Below are 27,120 nucleotides of genomic sequence, written 5' to 3'. Positions count from 1 at the left end.
ACAATGTAACAATCAGGTCAGGTCAGGTTGGGGGGTATGCACCGGGTACACTGTGCTGTCGCACCCACCACACGACAAAACAGCTCAGGATCCTGGTTGGACATGCAGTATAGTCCCACCCTCTGGAAATGACCCTCTATCCACCGCAGCCAGGTGTTATGTGGGCGTCCCCTTGTGGTATAGTGGGTCCACGGCTCAGAAGGAAAGGCCTGTTTTTAAATAAATGTCGCACTCGTGGCTTAAAGAGGCGGTGTGGTAGTGTGGCCAGAGCGGTTCTTGGGCGCTTTGTGAGGCGGGTGTTTCCTCACTTAAGTGCACAGGTGAGGAATCAGCAACATCCGTAACAGATGCCAGGAACTGCTCATCGCTGCACCTGAACCACGTCTCCATTGTATATAGTAAGAGCTCGAGTGCGGCGGGGGAAGAAAGACAAAAAGGATTGGAGTGAACGGAGGTTAAGAGGAGAAAGAAGATGCTGGAAGCAAAAGAGCCGGAGAGAGAGCGAGAGTTAGGGAGAGAGAGAGAGGAGGGAAAGAGAGAGAGGGGGAGAGCGAGGGAGAGAGGGTTAGGGAGAGAGAAAGGAAGAGGGTTAGAGAGATAGGGAGAGCGAGAGGGTGAGAAAGATAGGTAGAGGGTGAGGGGGGGAGAGAGGGTGAGAGCGAGACAGAGAGAGGGAGAGGGCGAGCGAGAGAGCAGACTCACTGGTGTTGGCAGACAGCTGGGAGAAGTGAGCTCTAGTCGGTCCTGCTGAGCGCTTGTGATGAGCAGGAGTGACCAGCCGGTGGTTGGCTTGCCGCATAAGTTCACAGAAGTCTGGGACTTTGAGGTTAAAGCCCCAGCGTGAGCGCCCTGGTTGCTCAGGAGCCAAACAGAACCATGGACTGAAAGGCTTACAGCTGCAGGTAGGGCGACTCCCCTGATGCAGGTCACACAAGGGAGAAGCAGGGGAGCCACCAGTAGAAAGAAGGCAGCGGGTTTTTGTTTTTAAAAGGATTGCTTCCAGCCATTGTTTTAACCTCGGTTTTGAAAGGATCTCTTTTGGATTTTAACCTCCCCTTTTTCACTGGTTTTTAACAGTTTGTTTATTTGTTGACATTTTTGATTGCACTACACTTTAGACACTGTTTGTTTTTGATTGTTTTTAATAAAAGCGCATCTGCACTTTGCACTATCCCCTTGCTTTGTTGAGTCCTCACTGTCCAGATCATGAGGTTACATTACCGACGGTGTTGGGCTCAAAGAGGTCACTGGATAGCGTAATGAATGTCACTGCCGATGTATCGGATTTTGGACTGCCGGAGGAAACCAGAGCACCCGGTGAAAACTGGAGACACGGAGAACATGCAAACCCCCACACAGAGAGCACCCAGGATGTGAACCACGACCTTCTTACTGTGAGGCTGCCCATTAACTAAAATGAGAGGAGAGCAGGCTCAAGAATTTGTACTACCTCAGATTAGAGAGAGAGGGTTGGGAGTACACGCTGATACAGTGCATTGTCGCACCCACCACATGACAAACCACCTCAGGAAGCCCAGATTAGGACCCAAGTGGAGCCATGCAACGGGTGACACCTCAGCACCACACTAGTTCAGATGGAGTGGAGTGACTCGAGTGCCAATTCTGCCACCAACCCCCAGGTTTTTCTCTGCAGGTTGGACGGCCTACATGCAGGGCTGGATGCAGGTTAACGTCATACCCAGGATAGAGCAATTGCAGGTTAAGGGCTTTGCTCAAGGGCCCAACGGAGTAGAGTCACTTTTGGCGTTTACGGGATTCAAACTGGCAGCCTTCCGATTACCAATGCAGATCCCTAGCCCCAGAGCCACCACTCCACTAAAATGAGGAAGACAGAAAAATGCAGATGGAGCCATAATCGCTTCAGCAACAATAAATGGCATCCAACTGAGCAGTTGGGTTGGAACAAAAACCTGCAGCCACCCCACCATGACCATCCTGCCTTAAGCTGCCCTCGGTGCCCCTCTGCTTTAGATGACTTGCTGCATTTCCTCATGCGATATTGGATGGTCATTGTATATCCTTTCACATGACATTTGTGTCCGAGCTGTAACAGCAGCTGCCCACCCCTGACTCCCCAAGCCCCCATTTCTGCCACCTATGCCTGACCATCACTCCGAGTTATTTAAAGCAAGGGGTCATGCCAGCCTCCTCGGCCGTGTGGTGTTGATAAAGCGTAAGCCTTCGCTGAAACGTCTCTTGTGGCAGATGTTCCTTGGATTTACTGCTTCTTAGAGTCAAACCAGCAGACCCCTGATGACCGTTGGACGTTACTGACGAGCCATGACTGCGGTGTCTCAAAGTTTCTTTTGCAAGTGTCTGCCACTTTTTCTCTCATTATTAGGTAGGACTTTTAAACCTTAACATATGATTATCATTCTATGATTATCTTTACCTTTATAGCACCTTGCAAGGCTGGATTATGGCCGGCTTCATTTGTAATTTTTCCCTGGGTGTATTCTGTTCATTTTTTTTTCTAGGAAAATTAGATTATTAGCCGAATAACAAATTATTGAGAAAATGAACTCTGTGTGCAAAGTCACCAAGGGCAAGGGGGGTCTTTAACCACCTAGTTTGAGGAGGGGACAAAAACCTGGACAAATTAAAGATGTGAGCTGTAGTATCAGCCATCCACTTTCTGAGTCGGCTTTATCTGCCACAGAGTTTGGGGGAAGTTGAATCTAACCTGGCAGCTTAGGGCAAAAAGCAACCCTAGATGGGGGCACTGGCCCATCACAGGCTGTAATGTTAAGTACTTTTGTAGAAAAAACATGTATGCACTCTTGTGTTTTAGAAAGTAGCTGAGGGTACTTCCTACCCTTGTCCAGAAAGCGTTACTCTGTTGTTAAAATAATGATAGCTGCTGAGAGATGGGTACAAATGTCAGCTTCGGCTTATGAATAATTCTGCTTGTGGCGGCCAGTGAAACGGAAACAGCACCGAGTAATTGGAACTGTCAAATGGGAAATCTGAAAGGCCTTACAGGACGTTTGTCTGGTCAAAGACTCGTGAATGTAAAAAGCCATCTGCCTTGGTCACCCGGGCCTTCAGTCCTCCTTCCTTCAAGGTCGTCAAAGGTTTGAAACGAGAAACCAACATTCTGATGCCCTCTGCAATGGAAATAGTCCATGCCTATCATCTATGAAATATCTGAATTAGTCTGTCTGAGCGTCTGCCAGCATTAAAGCAACAGCAATTGGTGACAGCAGAACGTAGGAAAAATAAATCCACATGGCTCTCCGTGTTAAGAAAAAGAAAGATGGTATTTAAAACCTTCAGTAATTATGCGAAAAAGAAAGATGGTATTTAAAACCTTCAGTAATTATGCTTAGCTGCTCTACTTTGACTCTGATACCCCTCGGGTATATCACTGACATGTTGACCCTTGTGCTGTCTTCACACATTAGAGCAAAACAAGTGGAACTTTATTGTATCTGGCCTCTTTCTAGTCAAAACATACCTTATGGCCAAACGTGTGTGTACCCCCCTCCGAATGATTGAGCTCAGGTGTTAACAGGTGTGTAGGATTTAGACCTAGCCGGGCAGTCTCCATTGACAAACACTCACTAAATGTGGCACTGTCATAGGATAGCACCTTTGCCATAAGTCCATATGTGAAATTTCTGCTCTGCTAGTTCTGCAGTGGTCAACTGTAGGTGTGCTGTTATTGTGAACGAAGGCATTGAGGAACAGCAGAGCTGCCATGAAGTGCTAGATCATGCAGAGCGGGGCTGTTGTGTGTTGACGCATGTCAAATGGCCTCTTCCTCTGGGTCATCTCTTCACAGCACGACCTTCAACTACAAGAACTGAGCCTTCATGAAGTGGGTTTCTGTGGCCGAGGCCAACCAGGTCTTCTCATCCACTATCAGCATCTTATCTCACAAATGATCTTTTGGTTGAATGGGCACTCGTTCCAACAGACGTGCTCCAAAGTCTTTTGGAAAGAAGTGTGGAAGCTGTTATAATTGCTGCACAACTGGGGTAACTCCATATTAACTCTTTTCAGGTAGATGTCGACTTTTGGGTTGAGGGCAGATGATGACTAAAGTTGACATGCATGGGTAGAAGGTGATAATCAGCTGTAAACATTGACAAAACTCACCATTACTTTATAGGTAGGCCGTCCTTGCTGGGTGGAACGTTGAATCCCTGCATGTGAGTGAGTAGCGTAAAAAGTGCCTAGAATGGCATCAACATCTGGCAAGAGAGCAAAGTGAACGCGCAAAGCAAAACAACTCAGTGGATGACGTCTTACGTATATTTTATTATTTTGAATTGGACTCTGACTTGTCTGACTCCAGTTTTGGTGTAGGTGATCCGGAGATCGAGATCTAAAATGAAAGTGAAGTACGGGCATCAAGCTGTGCTGATTGGTCTGCAGCTGATCTGCTGACGCCACCCACATGCACCGGCTGACACTGAGATGCCTAACATGCTGAAATAAAGCACTGCATGCAGCAACAGATGTTTTACATATATATGAAAAACTATTGCTTTGTATGCTTTTCAGAAAATTTGAGTTTTTTGGAAAAATATTCAGTATGGAAGCCAAAAAAAGGACATACAATATTGTAATTTTTTTAAATTGTTTCCTCGAGATAACAGATTAATTTAATCAAGATCTCAAAAAAACAAAGTTCGTTTTCTTGAGATAACGGAATAATTTTATCGCGATCTCGAGAAAACGAAACTTAACCTTTGCTCCTGACATCAGACTCGCTTAGATTGCGACACCTATACAGCGGAAGCCTTGCTAACTGTCTTCTTAAATGACAGACACTAACATTATTTTCTAAACTAAGGTATAAACATATTTCAGCCTGCGTCAGCCCTTGATTGAACAAAAATGTGACATGCTGATCAATACAGTTCTGCTGTCCTGCCATTTCAAACAGGAAGTGGCTGCAGTAAGCTAAACATTAAACGTTAGACACAATTATTTCATAATTTCGAGAAGACAAGATCTTTTGTTTTATCGAGATCTCGATAAAATTATTCCATTATCTCGAGAAAAAAAAGTTTGTTTTCTCAAGATCTTGATAAAATGAGTCCAGTATCTCGAGGAAAAATTAAAAAAAATAACGATATTGCACATCCTCTCTCGGCTTCCATAATTAAGCCCTGGGAGAAAAGGAAAAAAAAAGCCCTAAAAGATTTAATAACCATTTACAAGTTCATATGTGTGGTGGTCTGGTGTCCACAAATTTTTGGCTATATGCAGTGGTGGGTACGGAAAGTATTCAGACCCCTTCAATTTTTTACTCTTTGTTATATTGCAGCCATTTGCTAAAATCATTTAAATTATTTTTTTTTCCTCATTAATGTACACACAGCACCCCATATTGACAGACAAAAAAAAAATATTTTTGAAATTGTTGCAGATTTATTAAAAAAGAAAAACAAATATCACATGGTCCTAAGTATTCAGACCCTTTGCTGTGACACTCATATATTTAACTCGGGTGCTTTCCATTTCTTCTGATCATCCTTGAGATCGCCTTCATTTGAGTCCAGCTGTGTTTGATTCTACTGATTGGACTTGATTAGGAAAGCCACACACCTGTCTATATAAGACCTTACAGCTCACAATGCATGTCAGAGCAAATGAGAATCATGAGGTCAAAGGAACTGCCTGAAGAGCTCAGAGACAAAATTCTGGCAAGGCACAGATCTGGCCAAGGTTACAAAAAAAATTCTGCTGCACTTAAGGTTCCGAAGAGCACAGTGGCCTCCATAATCTTTAAATGGAAGACGTTTGGGACAACCAGAACCCTTCCTAGAGCTGTCCATCCGGCCAAGCTGAGCTACCGGGGGAGAAGAGCCTTGGTGAGAGAGGTAAAGAAGAACCCAAAGTTCACTTTGGCTGAGCTCCAGAGATGCAGTCAGGAGATGGGAGAAAGTTGTAGAAAGTCAACCATCACTGCAGCCCTCCACCAGTCAGGGCTTTATGGCAGAGTGGCCTGTCGGAAGCCTCTCCTCAGTGCAAGACACATGACAGCCCGCATGGAGTTTGCTAAAAGACACCTGAAGGACTCTTGAGATGGTGAGAAATGATTCTCTCTTTTTGGCCTTAATTCTAAGCGGTATGTGTGGAGACAACCAGGCACTGCTCATCACTTGTCCAATACAGTCCCCACAGTGAAGCATGGCGGTGGCAGCATCATGCTGTGGGGGTGTTTTTCAGCTGCAGGGACAGGACGACTGGTTGCAATCGAGGGAAAGATGAATGTGGCCAAGTACAGGGATATCCTGGACAAAAACCTTTTCCAGAGTGCTAAGGACCTCAGACAGGGCCGAAGGTTTGCCTTCCAACAAGACAATGACCCTAAGCACGCAGCTAAAATAATGAAGGAGTAGCTTCACAACAACTCTGTGACTGTTCTTGAATGGCCCAGCCAGAGCCCTGACTTAAACCCAATTGAGCACCTCTGGAGAGACCTAAAAATGGCTGTCCACCAACGTTTATACCATCCAACCTGACAGAACTGGAGAGGATCTGCAAGGAGGAATGGCAGAGGATCCCCAAATCCAGGTGTGAAAAACTTGTTGCATCTTCCCAAGAAGACTCATGGCTGTATTAGCTCAAAAGGGGGCTTCTACTAACTACTGAGCAAAGGGTCTGAATACTTAGAACCATGTGATTTTTCAGTTTTTCTTTTTTAATAAATCTGCTACAATTTCAAAAATTCTTTTATTTGTCTGTCAATATGTGGTGCTGTGTGTACATTAATGAGGAAAACAATTAAATGATTTTAGCAAATGGCTGCAATATAACGAGTGAAAAATTGAAGGGGGCCTAAATACTTTCCGTACCCACTGTATGTCTATTAAATAATGAGACTGTGATTCCACCTAGTAAACAAAGCAGTCAGAACCAGTTATAACTGCATGCGTGGTGACCTTGAACATGTCTGAATCTGCATGACAAGCAGCAACACACTATGACGTTCAGTTGATTGTGAGTCACCATTTAGTTTGGCTGTTTGGTGGTGTTTTCTGCAGTGTGCCAAAAAAATGCTAAGTTTAAAAGTTGACCAACGTGTCAATTTGAAATTTTTATTAAAATTGCACAAAACACCAACAGAATGTTTTCAAATGCTTACTACAGCTTATGGGAATGACTGCCTGTCCCATGCGCGTGTGTTTGAGTGGCACAAAAGATTCAGCGAGGGATGTGAGAATGTCGTAGATGATGAATGCCATGGACCAAGAAAGCTCATCAAAACAAGTCAAAATTCAAAGCCATGCTCATTGTGTTTTTTGATATCAAGGGTGTCATTTTGGAAGAATGGGTTCCAGGAGGCACAACAGTTAACTAACATTAGATAGTGTTGCAGTAGGGGGCAGTAGTGCTCCCTTGAACCCTCAGGTACCACGCCAAACACCTGGTAAAATTGCCACAATGATTATATTTATTATAATAATGTGCACCAAACACCCTCCACTCCACTATATTCATAAATCACAATTACAATAACCAATCAATAATAATCACAATCCTCCACTCCCAGACGCGTTGCCCTCCTACCACCCAGCTCAGCTCAGTGTCTGGGAGTTCTCAGAGTCCTTTATTCCTCCTGACCCGGAAGTCTTTCTGCCCAACAGTTCCACAAGTCCTTACTCCTTCCGGGTCAGGGTAAAACAGTACTTTTCTTCACCCCGGAAGCCCGTCGCTCTTCCTGTGACGAACTTCCGGGTCATGGTGCCCAAATGAGTCCATTGGCCTCTCGACAGCGACTCCCAGTGGCCCCCAAGGTATCCAGCAGGGCTGTGTATAAAAACTACATAGTCCATGAGGCCCTGCTGGAATTCGGGGCCCGTATATGCTCTCGGGAGAGCTCCTCCTAGCGGCCAGGGGGTGAGGACCGGAGTAAAATGCCGGCAATCCACCACAATAGATAGATACTTTATTAATCCCAAGGGGAAGTTCACATAATCCAGCAGCAGTATACTGATACAATAATCCATGTCAAGTAGTAAAAATAGTAAAAAGTGTCCAGGGAGCGATTCCACATAAAAGAAAGTGGTAGAAGTGATCAGTGAAATAGAGAAAGAAATAGAAAAAAAGGTAAAAAGATAAAGTCATACACTGAGCTGCTGGAATGGCTGCCACTCGCATGCTGCGCCAGAAATAATAATAACTATTCATGGTGGCTCTAAAATCTGTACTAACCCCTACTCTCTCTTCTGTTTCCTTTTCCGCTTGCGCCACCACCATCTACTCAAAGCACGGTGATGTTCCAACAATGATGGATGGATTAAAAGCCAGAAGTCTGTATGACCATCAACATCAAGTGACTCCGTGAGAACCCTAACTACAAAGAGGACTGTTTCATTTATGTTAGGTAGAATGCCCAGAGGGGACTGGGTGGTCCCGTGGCCTGGAACCCCTGCAGATTTTATTTTTTTTTCTCCAGCAGTCTGGAGTTTTTTTCTGTTTTTTCTGTCCACCCTGGCCATCGGACCTTACTCCTTTTCTATGTTAACTAATGTTGTCTTATTTTAATTTCTTATTTTGTGTTTTATTTTTCTTTTCATTATGTAAATCACTTTGAGCTACTTTTTGTATAAAAATGTGCTATATAAATAAATGTTGTTGTTATTATAAGGAAGTTTTGATAAAGCTAAGAGAAAAAGTCAGAACAAAAACGGCCGCAACTGTCGGAAAATGGTTTCATTCTTCACCAGGACAATGTGCCTGCTCGCTCAGCACTTTCTGTAAAGCAGTTTTTGACCAACAAGCACATTACTACACTTGGACATCCTACATATTTGCCTGATTTAGCACCATGTGACTGTTATCTTTGCCCAAAAGTGAAATCAGTGCTTAAAGGGACACGTTTTGAGTCAGTTGATGCTGTAAAGAAGAAAATGGCGGATGTGTTAAAACAGCTGACAGAAATTGATTTGCTCCATGCCTTCGACCAGTGGAAAACAAGACTGCAGCAATGTATTAGTGCAAGTGGGGAGTATATTGAAGGGGACAAGCATTAAATTTGTAATACATACTGTATAAATAAGGGTGAGTTATTTAATCAGTCTTGTTATTTAATAGACACCCCTCGTAGTGTGCATACAACAAATGTGTCTGTCCAGTATGTTTTTTTTTATTTTATTTTAACAGTTGGAGCATGGGTAACGTAAGGGACTCGTTCAGGGTCATGTGTTGGGGTGGGGTGATGGTAGGAGCAAATCCAACCAGCGCTTTAGAGCCCAGTGTTGCAGTCCCACTGCCTGCAAGGAGAACTAGGAACGAGTCACCTTTTATTATACGGGTTTTCATTCCTGTGGTGCACCATGAGATACGTGTGTTATGACTTTATAAATGGTCGTTATTGACACCGATATTGAAGAGAATTTTATTGTATTGCCATGTACTTATTACTTATTAATGATATTAGAAATAACATAGTACATCTCCCCAACACTGTGGAACCTCCTAAGCCCCAGTACTCCGTTATAAACAAATTAAACTCTTTCACTAGGATAGATTTACCTGATTTACATAAAATTATTTTTCAACTGTGACCCTCCACTTGTGTCCTTGACCCAATACCAACAAGGTTTTTCGAGGAAGTATCGGGCGTGCTAATTGATAATATTCTTGACATAATAAGTTCGTCATTAAATACGGGGGTCTTCCCAGACTGTCTTAAGACTGCTATAGTTAAACCCCTACTCAAGAAAAGTAATCTTGACCCCTCTGCTTTTGAACATTTTAGACCATCTCTAACCTGCCCTTCTTAAGTAAGATTCTAGAGAAGGCAGTCATTATGCAGTTAAATGACCACCTCAATAAACCTGCTATTCTTGATAAATTTCAGTCAGGTTTTAGAACAAATCACAGCACAGAAACTGCACTCGTTAAAGTAGTAAATGACTTGCGGGTAAATGCAGACAGAGGCCATTTATCTGTTCTCATCCTTCTCGATCCGAGTGCCGCATTTGACACCATTGATCACAATATTCTTAGAAATCGCCTTAGTCAATGGGTGGGCCTCTCTGGCAGTGTCTTAAATTGGTTTGAATCCTACCTGGCAGGGAGAAAGTTGTTTGTTAGTTGTGGTAATTACAACTCAAAGACACATGATATCCGATATGGTGTTCCACAAGGCTCTATCCTGGGTCCGCTGCTCTTCTCAATCTACATGCTTCCGTTAGTTCAGATTATCTCAGGTGACAACGTGAGCTACCACAGCTATGCTGATGACACACAGCTGTACTTATCAATAGCACCTGATGACTCCGACTCTCTCGATTCACTAACACAATGTCTGACTGGCATCTCAGAATGGATGAATAGTCATTTTCTCAAGCTAAATAAAGAGAAAACTGAAATTTTAGTAATTGGCAATAATGGATACAATGAGGTTATCAGAAATAAACTGGATACATTAGGATTAAAAGTTTAGACGGAAGTAAAAAACTTAGGGGTAACTGTTGACTGTAACCTGAATTTTAAATTGCATATTCATTAGACCACTAGGACAGCATTTTTTCACTTAAGAAACATAGCTAAAGTTAGACCTCTTATATCATTGAAAGATGCTGAGAAATGAGTTCACGCTTTTGTTTTGAGTCGACTAGATTACTGTAATGCACTCCTCTCAGGACCACCCAAAAAAGACATAAATCATTTGTAACGAGCGCAGAATGCAGCTGCTAGAATCCTAACTAGGAAAAGAAAATCCAAACACATTTCTTCAATTTAATGTCACTACACTGGTTACCTGTGTCATTCAGAATTGACTTTAAAATTCTGCTTATGGTTTATAAAGCCTTAAATAATCTGCTCCATCTTATATATTGGAGTGTCTGACATCTTATATTCCAAATCGTAACCTCAGATCTTCAAATGAGGGTCTCCTTAGAATTCCAAGAGCAAAACTTAAAAGAAGTGGTGATGCGGGCGGCCTTCTACTGTTATGCACCTAAAATCTGGAATAGCCTGCCAATAGGAATTCGCAAGGCTGATACAGTAGAGCAGTTTAAACAACTGCTAAAAACACATTACTTTAACATGGCCTTGTCATAACTTCAACTTAATTTAATCCTGATACTCTGTATGTTCAATTCATCATAATAACTATTCATGGTGGCTCTAAAATCCATACTGACCCCTACTCTCTCTTCTGTTTCTTTTTCCGTTTTTTTTGTGGTGGCGGTCTGCGTCACCACCACCTACTCAAAGCATCATGATGCTCCAACCTTGATGGACTAAAAGCCAGAAGTCTACATGACCATCATCACCAAGTCCTTCCGTGAGAACCCTAAATACAAAGAGGACTGTTGCATTTATGTTAGGTAGAATGCCTAGAGGGGGCTGGGTGGTCTTGTGACCTCAGAGCCCCTGCAGATTTTATTTTTTTCTCCAGCCGTCTGGAGTTTTTTTTGTTTTTTCTGTCCATCCTGGCCATTGGACCTTACTCTTATTCTATGTTAATTAATGTTGACTTATTTTATTTTCTTACTGTGTCTTTTATTTTTCTATTCTTCATCATGTAAAGCACTTTGAGCTACATTTTTTTGTATGAAAAGGTGCTATAGAAATAAATGTTGTTGTTGTTGTTTTCAATTTTTTCACCCCTTTAAACATTTTTGGAAACTCTTTTCTGTGAGGTTTCGTTGGATATTATCAGTTTGGCTCTCTAGTTTAATGACAGGCCTGGTTAGTTTACAGGTAGCACTTTATTTGTCCCAAGAGGGAAGTTTAGCTTTTTAGCAGAAACTCGGGAATTATTATAAACAACTCTAATTTACACAAGAATTACAAAAAAAATGAAAAGTACCTTTGGGTAAAGGTAAGAGAGTCCTCACAATGAGGCCTTATAAAGGTGTGTGGCTGTAAATATGATGAAGCTCCAGTCACGTCTCTTTATACACCTCTGCTGAATAACTGATTGTGTAAAAGTCCTCTGAGCTAGTGTGTCAGATAGAGCAGTGCTCCCCCAACTTGGTCCTGGGGACACCCTGTGGCTGCAGGTTTTTGTTCCAACCAACTTCTGTTTTTCGTTGGACTCTTAGCCTAATTAAGTGAGTCGTTATTTCCCAGTTTCTGTGTTTTGGAATCAATGTAGAAATTACAAACTTAAGTTTGGTTGATTTTTATTAAAATGTAATAAGCATTTATATGGGGAATATGTTGTTTTTTTAACTCATTAACAGTACTTAGGAGAGACGGTAGTGGAGTTTTTTAACCAGATTGTTTAATGGAATCTTGGAAAGTGAGAGGATGTGTACTGGTGCCGATATTTAAAAATAAGGGGGATGTGCAGGACTGTAATAACTACAGGGGGATAAAATTGATGAGTCACAGCATGAAGTTATGGGAAAGAGTAGTGGAAGCTCCTGCGGGGGGCTGGTGCCCTGCCTGGGGTTTGTTTCCTGCCTTGCTCCCTGTGTTGGCTGGGATTGGCTCCAGCAGACCGCCGTGACCCTGTAGTTATGATATAGTGGGTTGGATAATGGATGGATGAATAGTGGAAGCTCGGTTAAAAAGTGAGGTGATGATTAGTGAGCAGCAGGATGGTTTCATGCCAAGAAAGAGCACCACAGATGCAATGTTTGCTCTAAAGATGTTGATGGAGAAGTTTAGAGAAGGCCAGTAGGAGTTGCATTGCGTCTTTGTGGACCTGGAGAAAGCAAATGATAGGGTGACTTGAGAGGAGTTGTGGTATTGTATGAGGAAGTCGGGAGTGGCAGAGAAGTACGTAAGAGTTGTGCAGGATATGTATTAGGGAAGTGTGACAGTGGTGAGGTCTGTGGTTGGAGTGATGGATGCATTCAATGTGGAGGTGGGATTACATCAGGAATCGTCTCTGAGCCCCTTCTTATTTGCAGTGGTGATGAACAGGTTGACAGATAAGATTAGACAGGAGTCCCTGTGGACTATGATGTTTGCTGATGACATTGTGATCTTTAGCGATAGTAGGGAGCAGGTTGAGGAGACCCTGAAGAGGTGGAGATCTGCTCTGGAGAGGAGAGGAATGAAGGTCAGTAGGAACAAGACAGAATACATGTGTGTGAATGAGAGGGAGGTCAGAGGAATGGTGGGGATGACAGGAGTAGAGTTGGCAAATGTGGATGAGTTTAAATACTTGGGATGAACAGTACAGAGTAATGGGGATTGTGGAAGAGAAGTGAAGAAGAGAGTGCAGGCAGGGTGGAATAGGTGGAGAAGAGTGTCAGGAGTGATTTGTGACAGACGGGTATCAGCAAGAGTGAAGGGGAAGGTCTACAGGACGGTAGTGAGACCAGCTATGTCATATGGGCTGGAGACGGTGGCACTGACCAGAAAGCAGGAGACAGAGCTGGAGGTGGCAGAGTTAAAGATGCTAAGATTTGCATTGGGTGTGACGAGGATGGACAGGATTAGAAATGAGGACATTAGAGGGTCAGCTCAGGTTGGACGGTTGGGAGATAAAATCAGAGAGGCGAGATTGCATTGGTTTGGACATGTGCAGAGGAGAGATGCATGCTGGGCATATTGGGTGTATTTATATTATTTTATATTTATAACATATTGGATGTTAAGGATAGAGCTGTCAGGCAAGAGGAGAAGAGGAAGGCCTAAGAGGAGGTTAATGGATGTGGTGAGAGAGATCATGCAGGTGATGGGTGTGACAGAACAAGATGCAGAGGACAGAAAGATATGGAAGAAGATGATCCGCTGTGGCGACCCCTAACGGGAGTAGCCAAAATTTAGAAAAAGAAGGATAAGATTACTTTCATGATGAAATGTGTTAAAGCATGCATGTTACATTTGACACATAAATCATTAACTTCATGTAAATAATTAATACTGTTAATAATTACACATGTGGGGGCAGCACAGTGGCAGAGCGGTAGCGCTACTGCCTTGCAGGATGGAGTCACGTCCCTGGTGTTCCCTGCCTGGAGTTTGCATGTTTTCCTGGTGGATTTCCACAGTGTGGTCTGTCCATGAGGTGTTTGCAGATTTTACATATACTCGTGCCTTTAACATTTGAGATTAATTTCTTTTGTTTTAACAGTTGGCACACGGACGGGTGATGTGACTTGCTCCCGGTGACACAGTGTCAGTATTAAACCCACAATTCAAAGCCTTCACCACTACGCCATACCCATTCCATCTTGGGTGTTGTGCTGTAAGATGTGTAGGTGGGCTAACTGGAAGTGTGTGAGTCTTATTATCAGCCAGTAAATTGTCCCAAGGTCCATTCGTGCTTAAGCACCCAAATCTGCCAGCTTTCAGTAACAGGGAAGGTCGTCCAAAGTTAAAAGGATTACATCCTGTGCGTTCAAAATATTTATCAGGGAGATTTAACTCATCTTGATTAAAAATGCTTCTTCTTATATCAAGATTAAGGATGCAGATCTCGAGAGGCACCTTCTGACAGAGTAAGCTGAACCGCCATTTTCAATCAAATTACTTCAAACATAGTGACCTGGGACGGTGTATGCAGTGACAAATGTAAACACGGCTTTCACAGTGACGTGGTGGTGCCAAAGTTAGCTCTAGAGGCCCGCCTTTGAGTCGTGGTGGGTTTCAATTTTTAGCCTGTGCCTGTGGGTGGTCTTTCTGCAGGCAATGACTCAGCTTTGGAATGGCCAATAGGGGGAGGCAGCTTGATGGCCGACTTCTCCAGAACCAGAACAAATCCAAATCTTCTTATGGGATATCATCTACTGTTGTATTCTACTCTGCTCTTGTAATATTTCTATTGTCTTGAGGATTACTTGTGTTATGTTCTGTGTATTGTATTGTAAACTGCTCAAAAAAATTAATGGAACACTTTGATAAGCACATCAGATCTCATTGGGAAAAAAATCCTGCTGGCTATCTCTACTGGTATGGACTAGTATGGTAAATATGTTAGGAACAAAAGGATATCGTTTGATGGAAATGAAAATAATCAACCTACAGAGGGCTGAATTCAAAGACACGAAAATAATCAACCTACAGAGGGCTGAATTCAAAGACACCCTGAAAATCAAAGAGAAAAAATGATGTGGCAGGTAGGCCGGCTAGTCCATTTGGCCAAAATTTCATTGCAGCAACTCCAAGTAATACTCAGTAATTTGTATGGCCCCCATGTGCTTGTATGCATGCCTGACAACATCATAATGAAGAGATGAATGGTGTCCTGGGGGATCTCCTCCCAGATCTGGACCAGGGCATCACTGAGCTCCTAGACAGTCTGATGTGTCTGATAGACAGAAACATAATGTCCCACCCAGAGATGTTCTATTGGATTGAGGTCAGGTGAGTGAGCGGGGGGGTTGGGGTCAATCAATGGGGTCAATTCCTTCATCCTCTCGCCACATGAGGCGGGGCATTGTCATGGACCAGGAGGAACCCAGGAGCCACTGTACCAGCATAGGGTCTGACGATGGGTCCAAGGATTTCATCCCGATACCTAATGGCAGTAAAGGTGCCATTGTCTAGCCTGTAGAAGTCTGTGAGTCCCTTCATGGATATGTCTCCCCAGACCATCACTGATCCACCACCAAACCAGTTATGCTGAACGATGTCACAGGCAGCATGACGTTCTCCACGGCTTCTCCAGACCCTCTCACGTCTGTCACATGTGCTCAGGGTGAACCTGCTCTTATCTGTGAAAAGCACAGGGTGCCTGCCAGTGGTGGACCTGACAATTTTGGTATTCTATGGCAAATACCAATCGTGCTCCACGGTGCTGGGCATGCAGTGAGCACAGGGCCCACTAGAGGACATCAGGCTCTCAGGCCACCCTCATAAAGTCTGTTTCTGATTGTTTGGTCAGAGACATTCACACCGGTGGCCTGCCTGCTAGAGGTCATTTTGTAGGCTCTGCCAGTGCTCATCCTGTTCCTCCTTGCCCAAAGGAGCAGATACTGGTCAGTCCTGCTGATGGGTTAAGGACTTTCTACAAGCGGCCCTGTCAAGTGCCTCTCGAGTAACTGCCTGTCTGTCTCCTGGAATCTCCTCAATGCTCTTGAGACTGTGCTGGGAGACACATCAAACCTTATGGCAATGCCACGTATTAATGTGCCATCCTGGAGAAGATGGACTACCTGTGCCAGCTCTTTAGGGTCCTGGTATGGCCTCATGCTACCAGTAGTGACACTGACCACAGACAAATGCAAAATGAGTGACAAAACAGATGAGGAGGGAAAAATGTCAGTGGCCTCCCTCCACCTGTTAAACCATTCATTCCTGTTTTGGGGGTCATCTCATTGTTGCCCCTCTAGTGCACCAAAGCAGCTGAAACCGATGAACAAGCCCCTCTGCCACTTCACTGACCAGATCAATAGCCCATAAGTGTCATTGACGTGATGCTATACTCGGATTACAAAGTGGTCCTTTCATTTGTTTGAGCAGCATAGTTACCCCCTTTTTTAAACCTACTGTACGCCCAACCTGCCTTTCCCAAGGTTTCTTCCATTTTTTTTCCCTACAAAGGATTTTTTCTGGGAGTTTTTCCTTGTCTTCTTAGAGAATCGAGGCTGGGGGGCTTTCAAGAGGCAGGGCTTGTTAAAGCCCATTGCAGCACTCCTTGTGTGATTCTGGGCTACACAAAAATAAATTGTATTGTTTTCTAGCTTTCCTCAGAAAATGTAAGGAATTACATGCACGAGGTAAAACTGTGAGATCTGAGTACATAAAGGGAGGCTTGAAACTTGCATTGTGAAGGGAATTAGTAGAGTGAGCTGATAATTTACAATGAATTCTTCCAACAAGAACACGGGGGGCACAGTTAGAAACTCATTAAGTACCAATTTCTCGCAAACATTGGACACCTTTTCTTCCCAGAGAGCCATAGACACATAAAATAAGTTACCACGCATTTTGGTAGACAATTGGACTTTGGGGACCTTCAGAACTTGACTTTCAGAAGAATTAAGTGGATAGGACTGGCAAGCTTTGTGGGGTTGAAAGACCTGCTCTTGTTAATTTGTTCTAATGTGGTAATGAAAGCAAATCTAGAGCTGCTGGTGGCTTGCAGGGGCCTGTGAAGCTGGCAGCTTAGCTTGGCAAAGTTAGAATCAAATCTTGTAAGTTTATTTACCGTATATACTCGTGTTTAATTTCTCCTGCAGACAAGTTGGAGCTTGATTTTACCATATAATTTCCTGTATTTTATTCGTATAAGTCGAATGCGGAAAACTCACGTTGTTGGTTCAAGAGATTGTGATATGCTAATGCCCTCCTGAGAGAGGAACCACAGACCACACTGCCTTTTTGTTTCTATGTATTGTGCTTATGTGACCACACAGTAATACCCACATTATTGCGAAGCAACGTTTACTCTGATTTGTGTTTTTTGTATCTCACACCCTCATATACCTTTATTGCATCTCATTATGGGGTTACTTCAGACAGACTCAGGCAATGATGAGAAAACATCACAACAAAAGGCTGCTTTACAAGAGTTCTGAAATAATGGAGTAATGTAAAACTGTCCAGGATGATTTCACACAGAAAGCCTTAAAGTTAAAATAAATGCAAAAAAAGGGACAGATTTGGACAATTAAAACACCAGGAGTTTATAACATTTGAAGTTTGAATTAATTTGACTCGTCTGTTACATGCTACTGTTCAGTATGTTTTTTTTACCCAGCTAATGATGCAAATATAAATCTTACAAAAAATGTTACTTAGTGGTTCACCAGCAAACCAGGTTTTAAATTCATGTTAGAGAAACAGCTTTAAAGAGTTTGCTTAAATATCCTGAATTACCTTGGCATTCACCAGTTTAACATTAGTCAGTCAGTCATTTTCACCCCGCTATATCTTAACACAGGGTCACGGGGTTCTGCTGGAGCCAATCCCAGCCAGGGAGGAAACCGGAGCACCCGCAGGAAACTCACGCAGACACTGGGAGAAAATGCAAACTCCACGCAGGGCAGACCTGGGAAGTGAACCCGGGTCTCCTAACTGCGAGGCAGCAGCGCTACCACTGCCCCAATTTAACATTACTTATGTAATAATGTTTTGACTTTTTATTTTTAGTACTGACTTTAGGCAGTATTTTTTACTTACTGGAGAGAAAATATCCCCGCAAGATTCTAACACCAACTTGTTACACTAGCGGAATGCTCAAATCTGTCAAACTTAAAAATGCTTTTATATATATATATATATATATATATATATATATATATATATATATATTTATATATTTATATATATATATATATGGGAGTCCTCGGGTTACAATGTCTCGACATACAACGTTTCGTGTTTACAACGCTCACTCCCATAAAAACTTAAAAGAATTGAGACATGAGAAGGAAAAAAGGTAAGGATTTTTTTTACACTCATTTTTTCTGTTACTACAGTATAGTATATTTATGACCTTTTTCTGTGGCTTGGTTGTGTTTTTATGTTCTAGATTATCCATCCATTATCCGACCCCCTATATCCTAACTGCAGGGTCATGGGGGTCTGCGGGAGCAAATCCCAGCCAACACAGGGCACAAGGCAGCAAACAAAGCCCAGGCAGGGTGCCAGCCCACTGCAGTAAGCTATATTGTTAATAATTAAACATGCCAGGACACGGTGCCGCAGCGCTAGCTAGTAGCTTGTGCTCCGTTCACAGATTGTCCCTGCCTCGTGCTGTATTCTTCCTTGTGCTGACGCGACACTGGAAGGATAGATGGATAGAATAATAAAACATGTACTATAAAGATATTTCATTGTTCCATAAAAGTTCTGAAAAACCCCATGTAGGGCGCTAGCCCACCCCAGGGCACACACACACACACACACCAAGCACACACTAGGGATCGCCAATACACCTTTGGACTGTGGGAGGAAACCCATGCAGACATGGGGAGAACATGCAGGGAGAACCTGGGAAGCGAACCCAGCGAACTGCGCCACCATACCGCCCTTGTTCTAGATCAGTGTTTCTCAACCTTTAATTATTTGCGACCCGAGTTTTCATAACAGTTTTAATCGTGCTCCTTTTTTTGAAAGGAGCCCACTAATACCAATGTGTTCTTTTTTAATTAATGATATATCATAGATGCATATTTTATTATACCTACTTAACTTTTATCGACATTTATGTACTCTCTATTTATTTTTCTAGTATCAGAATGTAGTTTAAGTTATTTTGTTTTGGTTTCAATAGATGTATTTTTCATATTTTTGATTCTTGCCTTCTTTTTTTCACATCGTGCCCCCCCTTTTTTGTTACTTCGTGCCCCCCTAGGGAGCCCACCCCACAGTTTGAGAACCACTGTCCTAGATTATGATTTTGCAAATGTGTTAGCATAGGTAAGTGACTTAGACTAGAGTGTGTTTCGATTTACACCAAAATTAAGGTTACATCACTGTGGTAGGAACGGAACTGTGTCGTAACCCGAGGAACACCCTTAATATATAGTGATATATGGCCGGCCGTTCATCCCGGCCAATACCCCCCAGGCCGCCAGATAGAGACCTCCCTGTAGCATGGAGGTGCCCCGAAGGCCAGCCGGGAATCTTGGACATTGGAGTTTTTATCCACAACTCTGCTGGATACCATGGGGGCTGCTAGAGGACGCTCCTGGGAGGAACAAGGAGTATTTTCCGTACAACCCGGAAGTGCATCCTAGTCACATGGACAGAGGAAATGACGTGCTTCTGGGTTGAAGAAAAAGAAGTTTTTATCGGACCCGGAAGTGTTCCTAGTCACATGGTCAGAGAGAGCGAAACACTTCCGGGTCAATGACTATAAAGGATTGTGGGAAACCCAGAGGGTTGAGTTGAGCTGGGTGGAAGGGTGGCAAGGCGTCTGGGAGTAGGAGGATTGATTATTGATTTAGTATTGTGTTTATTTAATGAGTATTATGGAGAGGAGGGTGTTTTGTGCACTGTGTATTAATAAAAAGTCATATATTTGGACTGTTACCTGGTGTTTGGTGTTTGATCTGAGGGTTCAAGAGGATGATAGCGCCCTCTATCTGTCACAATATATATATATATATATATACACCATATATACTCGCATTTAATTTCTCCTGCAGATAAGTTGGAGTTTGATTTTACAGTATAATTTCCGGTATTTTATAATGTAGGTCATATAAGTCGAATGTGGAAAACTCACGCTATTGGTCTAAGACAGTGATGGCAAACCATTTAGAAACCAAGTGCCCAAACTGCAATCCAAAACCCACTTATTTATCGCAAAGTGCCAACATGGCAATTTAACCTGAATACCACCTAAAACTGAACACCAGCATAACCAAGGAGCTGGTGGTGGATTTTAGGAGGCCCAGGCCGCTCATGGACCCCGTGATCATCAGAGGTGAGTGTGTGCAGAGGGTACAGACCTATAAATACCTGGGAGTGCAGCTGGATGATAAATTGGACTGGACTGCCAATACTGATGCTCTGTCTGTCTATCTATCTACTGAGCTTTTAGTTTAGAAAAGCAACTCATACATTAACATCTTTTGTCTTAAAAGAAAAACATAATAACAGAGCTTTCAATGATACAAACAACTTTTTGTTGAAAGGTAAAAGTTTGCATTCGGTATGCTTTTGAACAATTAATGTGCTTTTTGCTGTTGTATGCATGCTGATAATTTGTCTAACCTTGGCTCATACTTTGTAAGTCTGAGAGCAACACATGCAGCACTCAGGTCATCTGTTAGTCTGTTTCTGGTGTCAGAGTTGATTTAATTCAAAGCTGAAAACAGCTGCGCACAAGCATAAGATGTTCCAAACAAAGTAAGGAAAGCAATTTCAAGTGCCTTCATTGACTTAAGATTATTTGGCTGGAGAATTCCACACTTTAAGTATTTCATTTTCATAACTAACTGTGCTGTCCTTTGTCATCCCTTCGATCCTCTCAAGTGTTTCACGCAGGTCTTCCCTATTAAGCCCCGCTCCCAAAGCTTCCATTATATATTACGGGGTTGTGGATCAGGTGTGCCGATTAGCAACTCCCGGCAATAATTACAGATGCGGACGACTCCTCACCTGTGCGCTTAAGCGAGGACTGCCCGCATAACAAAGCTCCCGGAAACCGCTCCGGCCACTCTACCATAACCCCTTTAAGTCGCGAGTGCGGCAATTATCTGTTAAAACTGGCCTTTTCAATTTTGAGCTGTGGACCCGCTATACCACATCCCCTCCAACCCCACCACGGGAATCACAGACTCAAAAGGCTGCAGTCCGTGCCGCACCCTCAAGCAGCATGTGTGCCGCCCGCCTTACCCGAGACAGGAGAGGAAGGAAGCGCACCCATTGGGCTGCTGGGCAGAGGGGCGGGTGATGTGAGAAAAGTCCTCCGGCGCGCGTGAAGAGGGGGAGCGGTGAAGGGAGCAGCCCGGCCCCGCATTCCTATGGCTTTATAGTAACAAACTCTGTGCTCGGGTGACGGCGCGCGTGCCCACTGAGAGGGCTCTGAGTGCCCCCTTTGGCACGCGTGCCATAGGTTCACCACCACTGGTCTAAGAGATTATGATATGCTAACACGCCCACCTGAGAGAGTAACCACGGACCACACGGCCTTTTTTTTTCTATGTATTGTGCCTACGTGACCACACAGTAATACCCGAACATTTCCGAAGCAACGTTTACACTGTTTTGTGTATTTTGTATCTCACACCCTCATACCACCTTTATTGTTAGAGTATCCCTTATCTACGAAGGAGCGTTCAATCAGAAGAAAATATGAAGCTGGTTTTAAATTAAAAGTCGTTGAAGTGACGAAAGAAATTGCTAACTCTGCTGCTGCAACAATATTCGATGTGTCTGAGAAACTGCTGCGATATTGGAGGAGGCAAGAAGATGTGAAAAAATAAGTAAGTGCCATATTTTTGAATGGGCGTATAAGTCGGGGTCTGATTTTATGATCAGACCCAATTTATACACGAGTATATACACTTAAGTATAACGATCACTGTTTGTAATGACGGCTCCCAAAGTATCGGCAATGAATGGAGTACAGAACAAGGGTATATGTAGTGTCTTTATTAGTTAAATTGGGGGCTCCCAACCTGGTGAGATGGCTTTTCAGGGGATCTGACAAAGAGGAAGACTGTGTCACGATTGACTGAAATTGAGTCAGCTGCGTTGTTCGACTTTATTGAGGTGCAATCAGTGTATTACAGTGTGCCGTCATTTGCAGATCACTTATTAGTCAGTGCTCCTGTTCTGTGGTATGAAAACAATCGAGCGTTGTGCCCGCAATTGTCACCTGTGAATGAGCTGCTGGTTGGAGCATTTGTAAAGGCAAGTAAGTCAGTGGAATTTGGGCCAATGGTACGTAGAGAAGGTGGAGGTCTAGTTTTGATTTCATTTAAGGTTTGATTGAGACTTTTGTTGGGGGCTAAAATGGATGCAACACCTTCGGCTTATGCTGCTGTTAACCCGTGTGGCTCATTAGGTTTTGAACTGCAGTGCAGGTGTTATTGGGGAACAAATGTTTCATGAATTAGCTGCACACCCGCACCTGTTGCTTCACCGGGGGGTCTCCAAACCCTTCAATCAGTGATCGTGTGCCATTTCCTTGCTGTGTGTTTGATGTTTCCCCCAGTCCTCAGATCATTAATCAAATGTCTAAGCTTTACGAGATACACGTTTACAGGATTACTGAGATTTAAGAAGGTGCATTGCTGTTTATAAAAAAGTGAAAATCTTACATTTTTATGTTCAGTTTGTTCACCCGCAGTACAGTATTTGGCTCAAAAGTTAGAAATTGGACTTCTTCATCTTCAATTGTCATTATTTTGTAGGGGGTGTGAACAGAAACATTTGTTTGGTTTAGAAACGGATTCTGCAATTAACTGTGAGCTTCGCAGTCTCACTGAGATGGCACAGATAGTGAACCAGCAGAAGGGAGGAAAGGCTGCAGGGGTCTGTGTTATGCAGGGTGAACTTCTCAGGGTGGTGGTAAGGCTGTCGTCCTGGCATGACAAGCAATCTTTGCTTCCATCTGGGTGACTGGTGCCATCCCAACTGACTGGAAAATGGAACTTGTCGTCCCTATCTGGAAGGGGAACTACAGGGGACATGACACTGCTCTCGTGCCGGGTAAGGTTCTTGCTATGGTTATCCTCAATGGGATCCGTGATCACTTACTCACCTACCAGTGACCGGAGCAAACTTGTTTTACACCTAAGGGAGCACTTGCCCTGTGGTCTGTGTTTGGATCCCAATGCCCCAGTGCAGTGACAGTGCAATCCTGTGGATGAGATGTTAAAATGAGCTCCTGACTCTCTCATAGGTCATTGAAGATCCCTGGACACCCTTCATAAACAGTAGGGTGTATCTGAATGTCCAGGCTGAATTTCCCACCATGGCCTAGTCATTCTGGCCCCCTAATCATCCCCTGTCTCTAGCAGGCTCTCTGTCAACCCTTCACCACCTAACAGCTCCTGTGTGGTGAGCGTACTGGTGCAAAAATGGCTGCCATCGCATCATCCAGGTGGATGCTGCACATAAGTGGTGGATAAAGCGGCTCATCATGCACTGAAACACTTTGACTAGTGAGAAAGGCGCTGTACAAATGGAAAGGCTTATTGTTGTTGTTATCACACAAACTTTGTTTCATGCTTTCATTTTGTCTTATATTGATTATTGCATTTCTCTCTTCATCGGCCTTCCTGCAAAGTCTTTACAAAAGCCGCAGCACAGTATATTCAGAGCTCTGCAGCTGGAGCTCTCACTTATATGAAGCGTTGTGCTCTCATCACCTCCTTTCTCTTTCAGCCACATTTGTTACCAGTTCAGTCCCGTATCAAGTTCAGAATCTTGCTCCACACTTTCAAAGTCCTGCTCCTCTTTACTTTTGGAACTCTAGATCTTTTAACTCCTCTTCTCATTCTCTCAGGTCTTCTAGTCGTAATCTACTTGCTGTCTCGCACACCAGACTTTCTACCTTTGGGAGGCCCTTCAGTGCCATGACTCCGAAACTCTAGAATTCTCTTACCTGATTTCATTGTGCCTGATCTTCCCTCTCTAATTTCAAATCTGTTTTAAAGACTTTTCTCTTCAATGAACATTTCTCATTTTCCTCCACTGCTTATTTTTTTGTAAAGATACCTTGGGATTGTTAAAGGCGCTAGATAAACATTATACTTCTGCGGGTGGTGTACAGGAATGGACATTAAAGGGTGGAAAGGATTTTTCATCAGAATAATTTAAAATCATCCATCTTAATAAAAAGACAGGTTGTCTGTGTGTCTGTATCTGTCTTTCCAGCAGATGGCACATCACAAACATTTGTAGGAATAAAATGCATGGCATTTATCATTCAGACAGATGGTGCCTCACAAACATTAACAGGGCTCTTAGAAATCTCATGACAAATGGCATATAACAAAGAAATTTGCATTTCCTTTGTAATTCCAACAGATGGTGCACCACAAACATTTGTAGTCATGCAGTTTATAACTGCAAGTGCTTGAATTTTTCATTCCAACAGATGGTGCACCACAGACATTTGTAGTAGTGCAGTTTATTAACTGCAGATTTTTGCATTTGTCATTCCAGTGGATGGTGCATCACAGTGCATTTTCTTACTACATACATTACAACATACATCCGATAGATGGTGCACTGCAAATGTTAATGCTGAAGTCTACATTGATTACTTAGTTTTCACCCCACTGTAGACTGGTAATACAGTTAGTGTGTAGTAAAATACTAAGGTCTGTCCGCCTGTCACATGATTACTTATAAATTACTGGGGCTGGAACCTTGATCTTGGTCTTATTCAAAAGCTTATGACCTGACGTGTTCAAGAAATTTAAAAAAGAAAATTAAGGTTGCAAATAAGCAATTTGTGGTTGTCTGTTTATTATGGAAAAGTGAGCACAAAACAAAGTGATATGGTGGAAAGAAAAAGAACATCTGATGAGTATCAAGCACATCACAGAAGGTGATTAAGTGGCGCAGAATGAGAAGGAATATGCAGACAAGACACTGAACCACCATACTGACGAGCGAGAAGTAATCCTGAATAGAGCAATTGAGCAGCAGGCAAACATGCTGGCTGGATGGCATGCAAGACAAAGTCTGGGAAATGGAGAGAAAGAGACAGAAATGGGTGGCGACAGTCAAAGATCATCAGATCTACCCACTTGTGTGGTGACTCTTAATAAAAACATAAGAAGTATCAACAGCTCCTTATCTTTAACTTGTGTAGTGGGGTGAGACATCAGGCAGTGTGAGTACCAAAATAGTTGGGGTGCCAACCAGACAAAAAGTTTAATCAGAGAAAATAAAAGAAAAACAAACACGTACACGATGGTGCTGCAATAAACATTTGGCTAAGAGCCTCTTAATGCCCCCTAGTGGCATTCCTAGGAATGACTGGAGTTGTGTCTGACAATCAGACTCTCAGGACCAAATGAGAGATCACCTTCTGGGAACGTCTCCCTTTTATATCAGCTGGGCGGGAAGGGGTAGGGCTCGTCTGGCTCTGTTGCCCTCAGTGGGCGGTTTCTTGGTGCTGTGAGGGGAAAAAGAACACCAGACTGTTGGCAACAGCGCCCCCTTTCATCTTGGGGTGGTAGCACATACCTTGGGTGAGCCTGGAAGGAAGGCCCTGTGGTGTGAATGCATTACAGCTGGTTTTTATTTTAGAGGTGTGGGTCCTTGTGTTTCACTAGTATTTTAGTGGAGTTGTGGCCTCCACTAGTTGGTCATCTCGATTTACTTGTACAAGTAGCAGGGTCTTCCTGTAAAATAGAACAGTGCTTATTTTAAACTGTGTAAATTAATAATCAACACTTTGGAGATTTAGTTTTTCAGAATGGGGGAAATCTCGGCAGAATGGCTTGCTGAATCGGGATTGTGACTGCAGTACCTGGCAGCCCTGAGCTGAATAGATGGACAGACAGACGGATGGGGTTAAAGCTGTTGGCGTAAGCCTAATTTGGCACGCTGCTGCATAGCTGGTTCTTTGAAGGTCCATGGATTGCATTCAGACATGTGCTGCAGCTGTTCGGACAGTTGACACATCCTGTCAGAATATAGCTGGATTTCTGTGAGAAGTGCACTTCTTAAAATAAAACTGCCTTCAATTGTTATGGGAAAGACAACTGTAGCAAATGGAGTGTCCGCTTGATAGCTTCCCGAAAGTTAGTGGCTGTGCTGTACTGAAGAATATTCTAGAGTTTAGCTGAACAAACGGACTGACGAATTCAGGGTCAGCTTTTTGAAGTGAAGTAAAGACCATCATGGGGTAATTCATATTGTGCCACATTTAAAAAAACAACAATTTATTTCTTGTAGAGTTCAGAATTACACCTGGAATGTGTCTCAATGGGCTTTAACAGGCCCCCTGTTTTTTGACAGCCACCCAGCCTGGAATAATAAGAAGTAAGTAAAAAATCTTGTAGGAAAAAAAAAAGTAAGAAATCTTGGGAAGAGCAATTCAGAGAAAGACCCCCTTTCAGGTATACAGTATTGGACATGCAGTGGGTGTCAAAAAATGGAGTCAATACAACACACAAATCAGAACAGAAGTCATCCTCTTCATAGAGCTAGACGGCGGGTCTGTCACGGCCACCTCAGGAATACAATACAAAAGAGTGACATGACAACTCTCAAGGCAAAATGTAAGAATAGCTTATACCACTCATTAAATTGAGAACCGTCATATAAGAGGATACAGATTTGTGTTTCTGGAGTTAATGGAAGCACAATCTGCTACACTTTTCCCACATGAGCCTGTCCAAAGCCGAGATCCTCCCCAAGGTTTGGCAGTGGCCTTCAGAAGTAGAGAGGCGGCCTTCTGTGAGGGTCTCTGTTAAGTGCTCTGTCACACTCTCGGTTAGCTGTTTCTGTGGCCAGCGTCTTCAGTTAGCACCACAGCCACCTGAGAAACGTGTCTGGAGCAAAGACATTACAATGTGATACAACTCTGCCCATTACCACGTCTGCTTAATGCAGTTCAGCGTTGTACAGTGTCAGAAACTCCACACAGATTCATAGCAAGGTTAGGGACAGCCACCCGTATATTTGGTATCCTGGCTGCAAAGTCACAAAATGTTATACAGCACTGCGGTGCACAAAACTGAGTCCAGAACAGAACTGAGGAAATAAGGAAAAGGTGGAGGCCTTTAAAGGGAAACACAGGAAGTGAAGTCAGAGGGGTCGGGCTCATAAGGGTCTTCAGCCATAGGCTCGAGC

General features: G+C 43.3%; 1 protein-coding gene across 1 annotated transcript in view; it reads left to right on the top strand.

Moving 5' to 3' along the window:
- Positions 1–2,180: 2,180 nt before the first annotated feature.
- LOC120531863 (acetylcholine receptor subunit alpha-like) overlaps positions 2,181–27,120 on the top strand; it is a 75,134-nt gene continuing 50,194 nt past the window's right edge. Inside the window, exon 1 of the mRNA XM_039757673.1 lies at positions 2,181–2,362. Within this exon, the coding sequence (XP_039613607.1) occupies positions 2,302–2,362 (61 nt within the window). The 5' untranslated portion in view covers positions 2,181–2,301. The remainder of the gene's footprint in view (positions 2,363–27,120) is intronic.

Source organism: Polypterus senegalus, chromosome 6 (genome assembly GCF_016835505.1).
Source record: "Polypterus senegalus isolate Bchr_013 chromosome 6, ASM1683550v1, whole genome shotgun sequence".
NCBI lineage: Eukaryota > Metazoa > Chordata > Cladistia > Polypteriformes > Polypteridae > Polypterus > Polypterus senegalus.
This window is presented reverse-complemented; position numbering and strand designations above follow the sequence as displayed.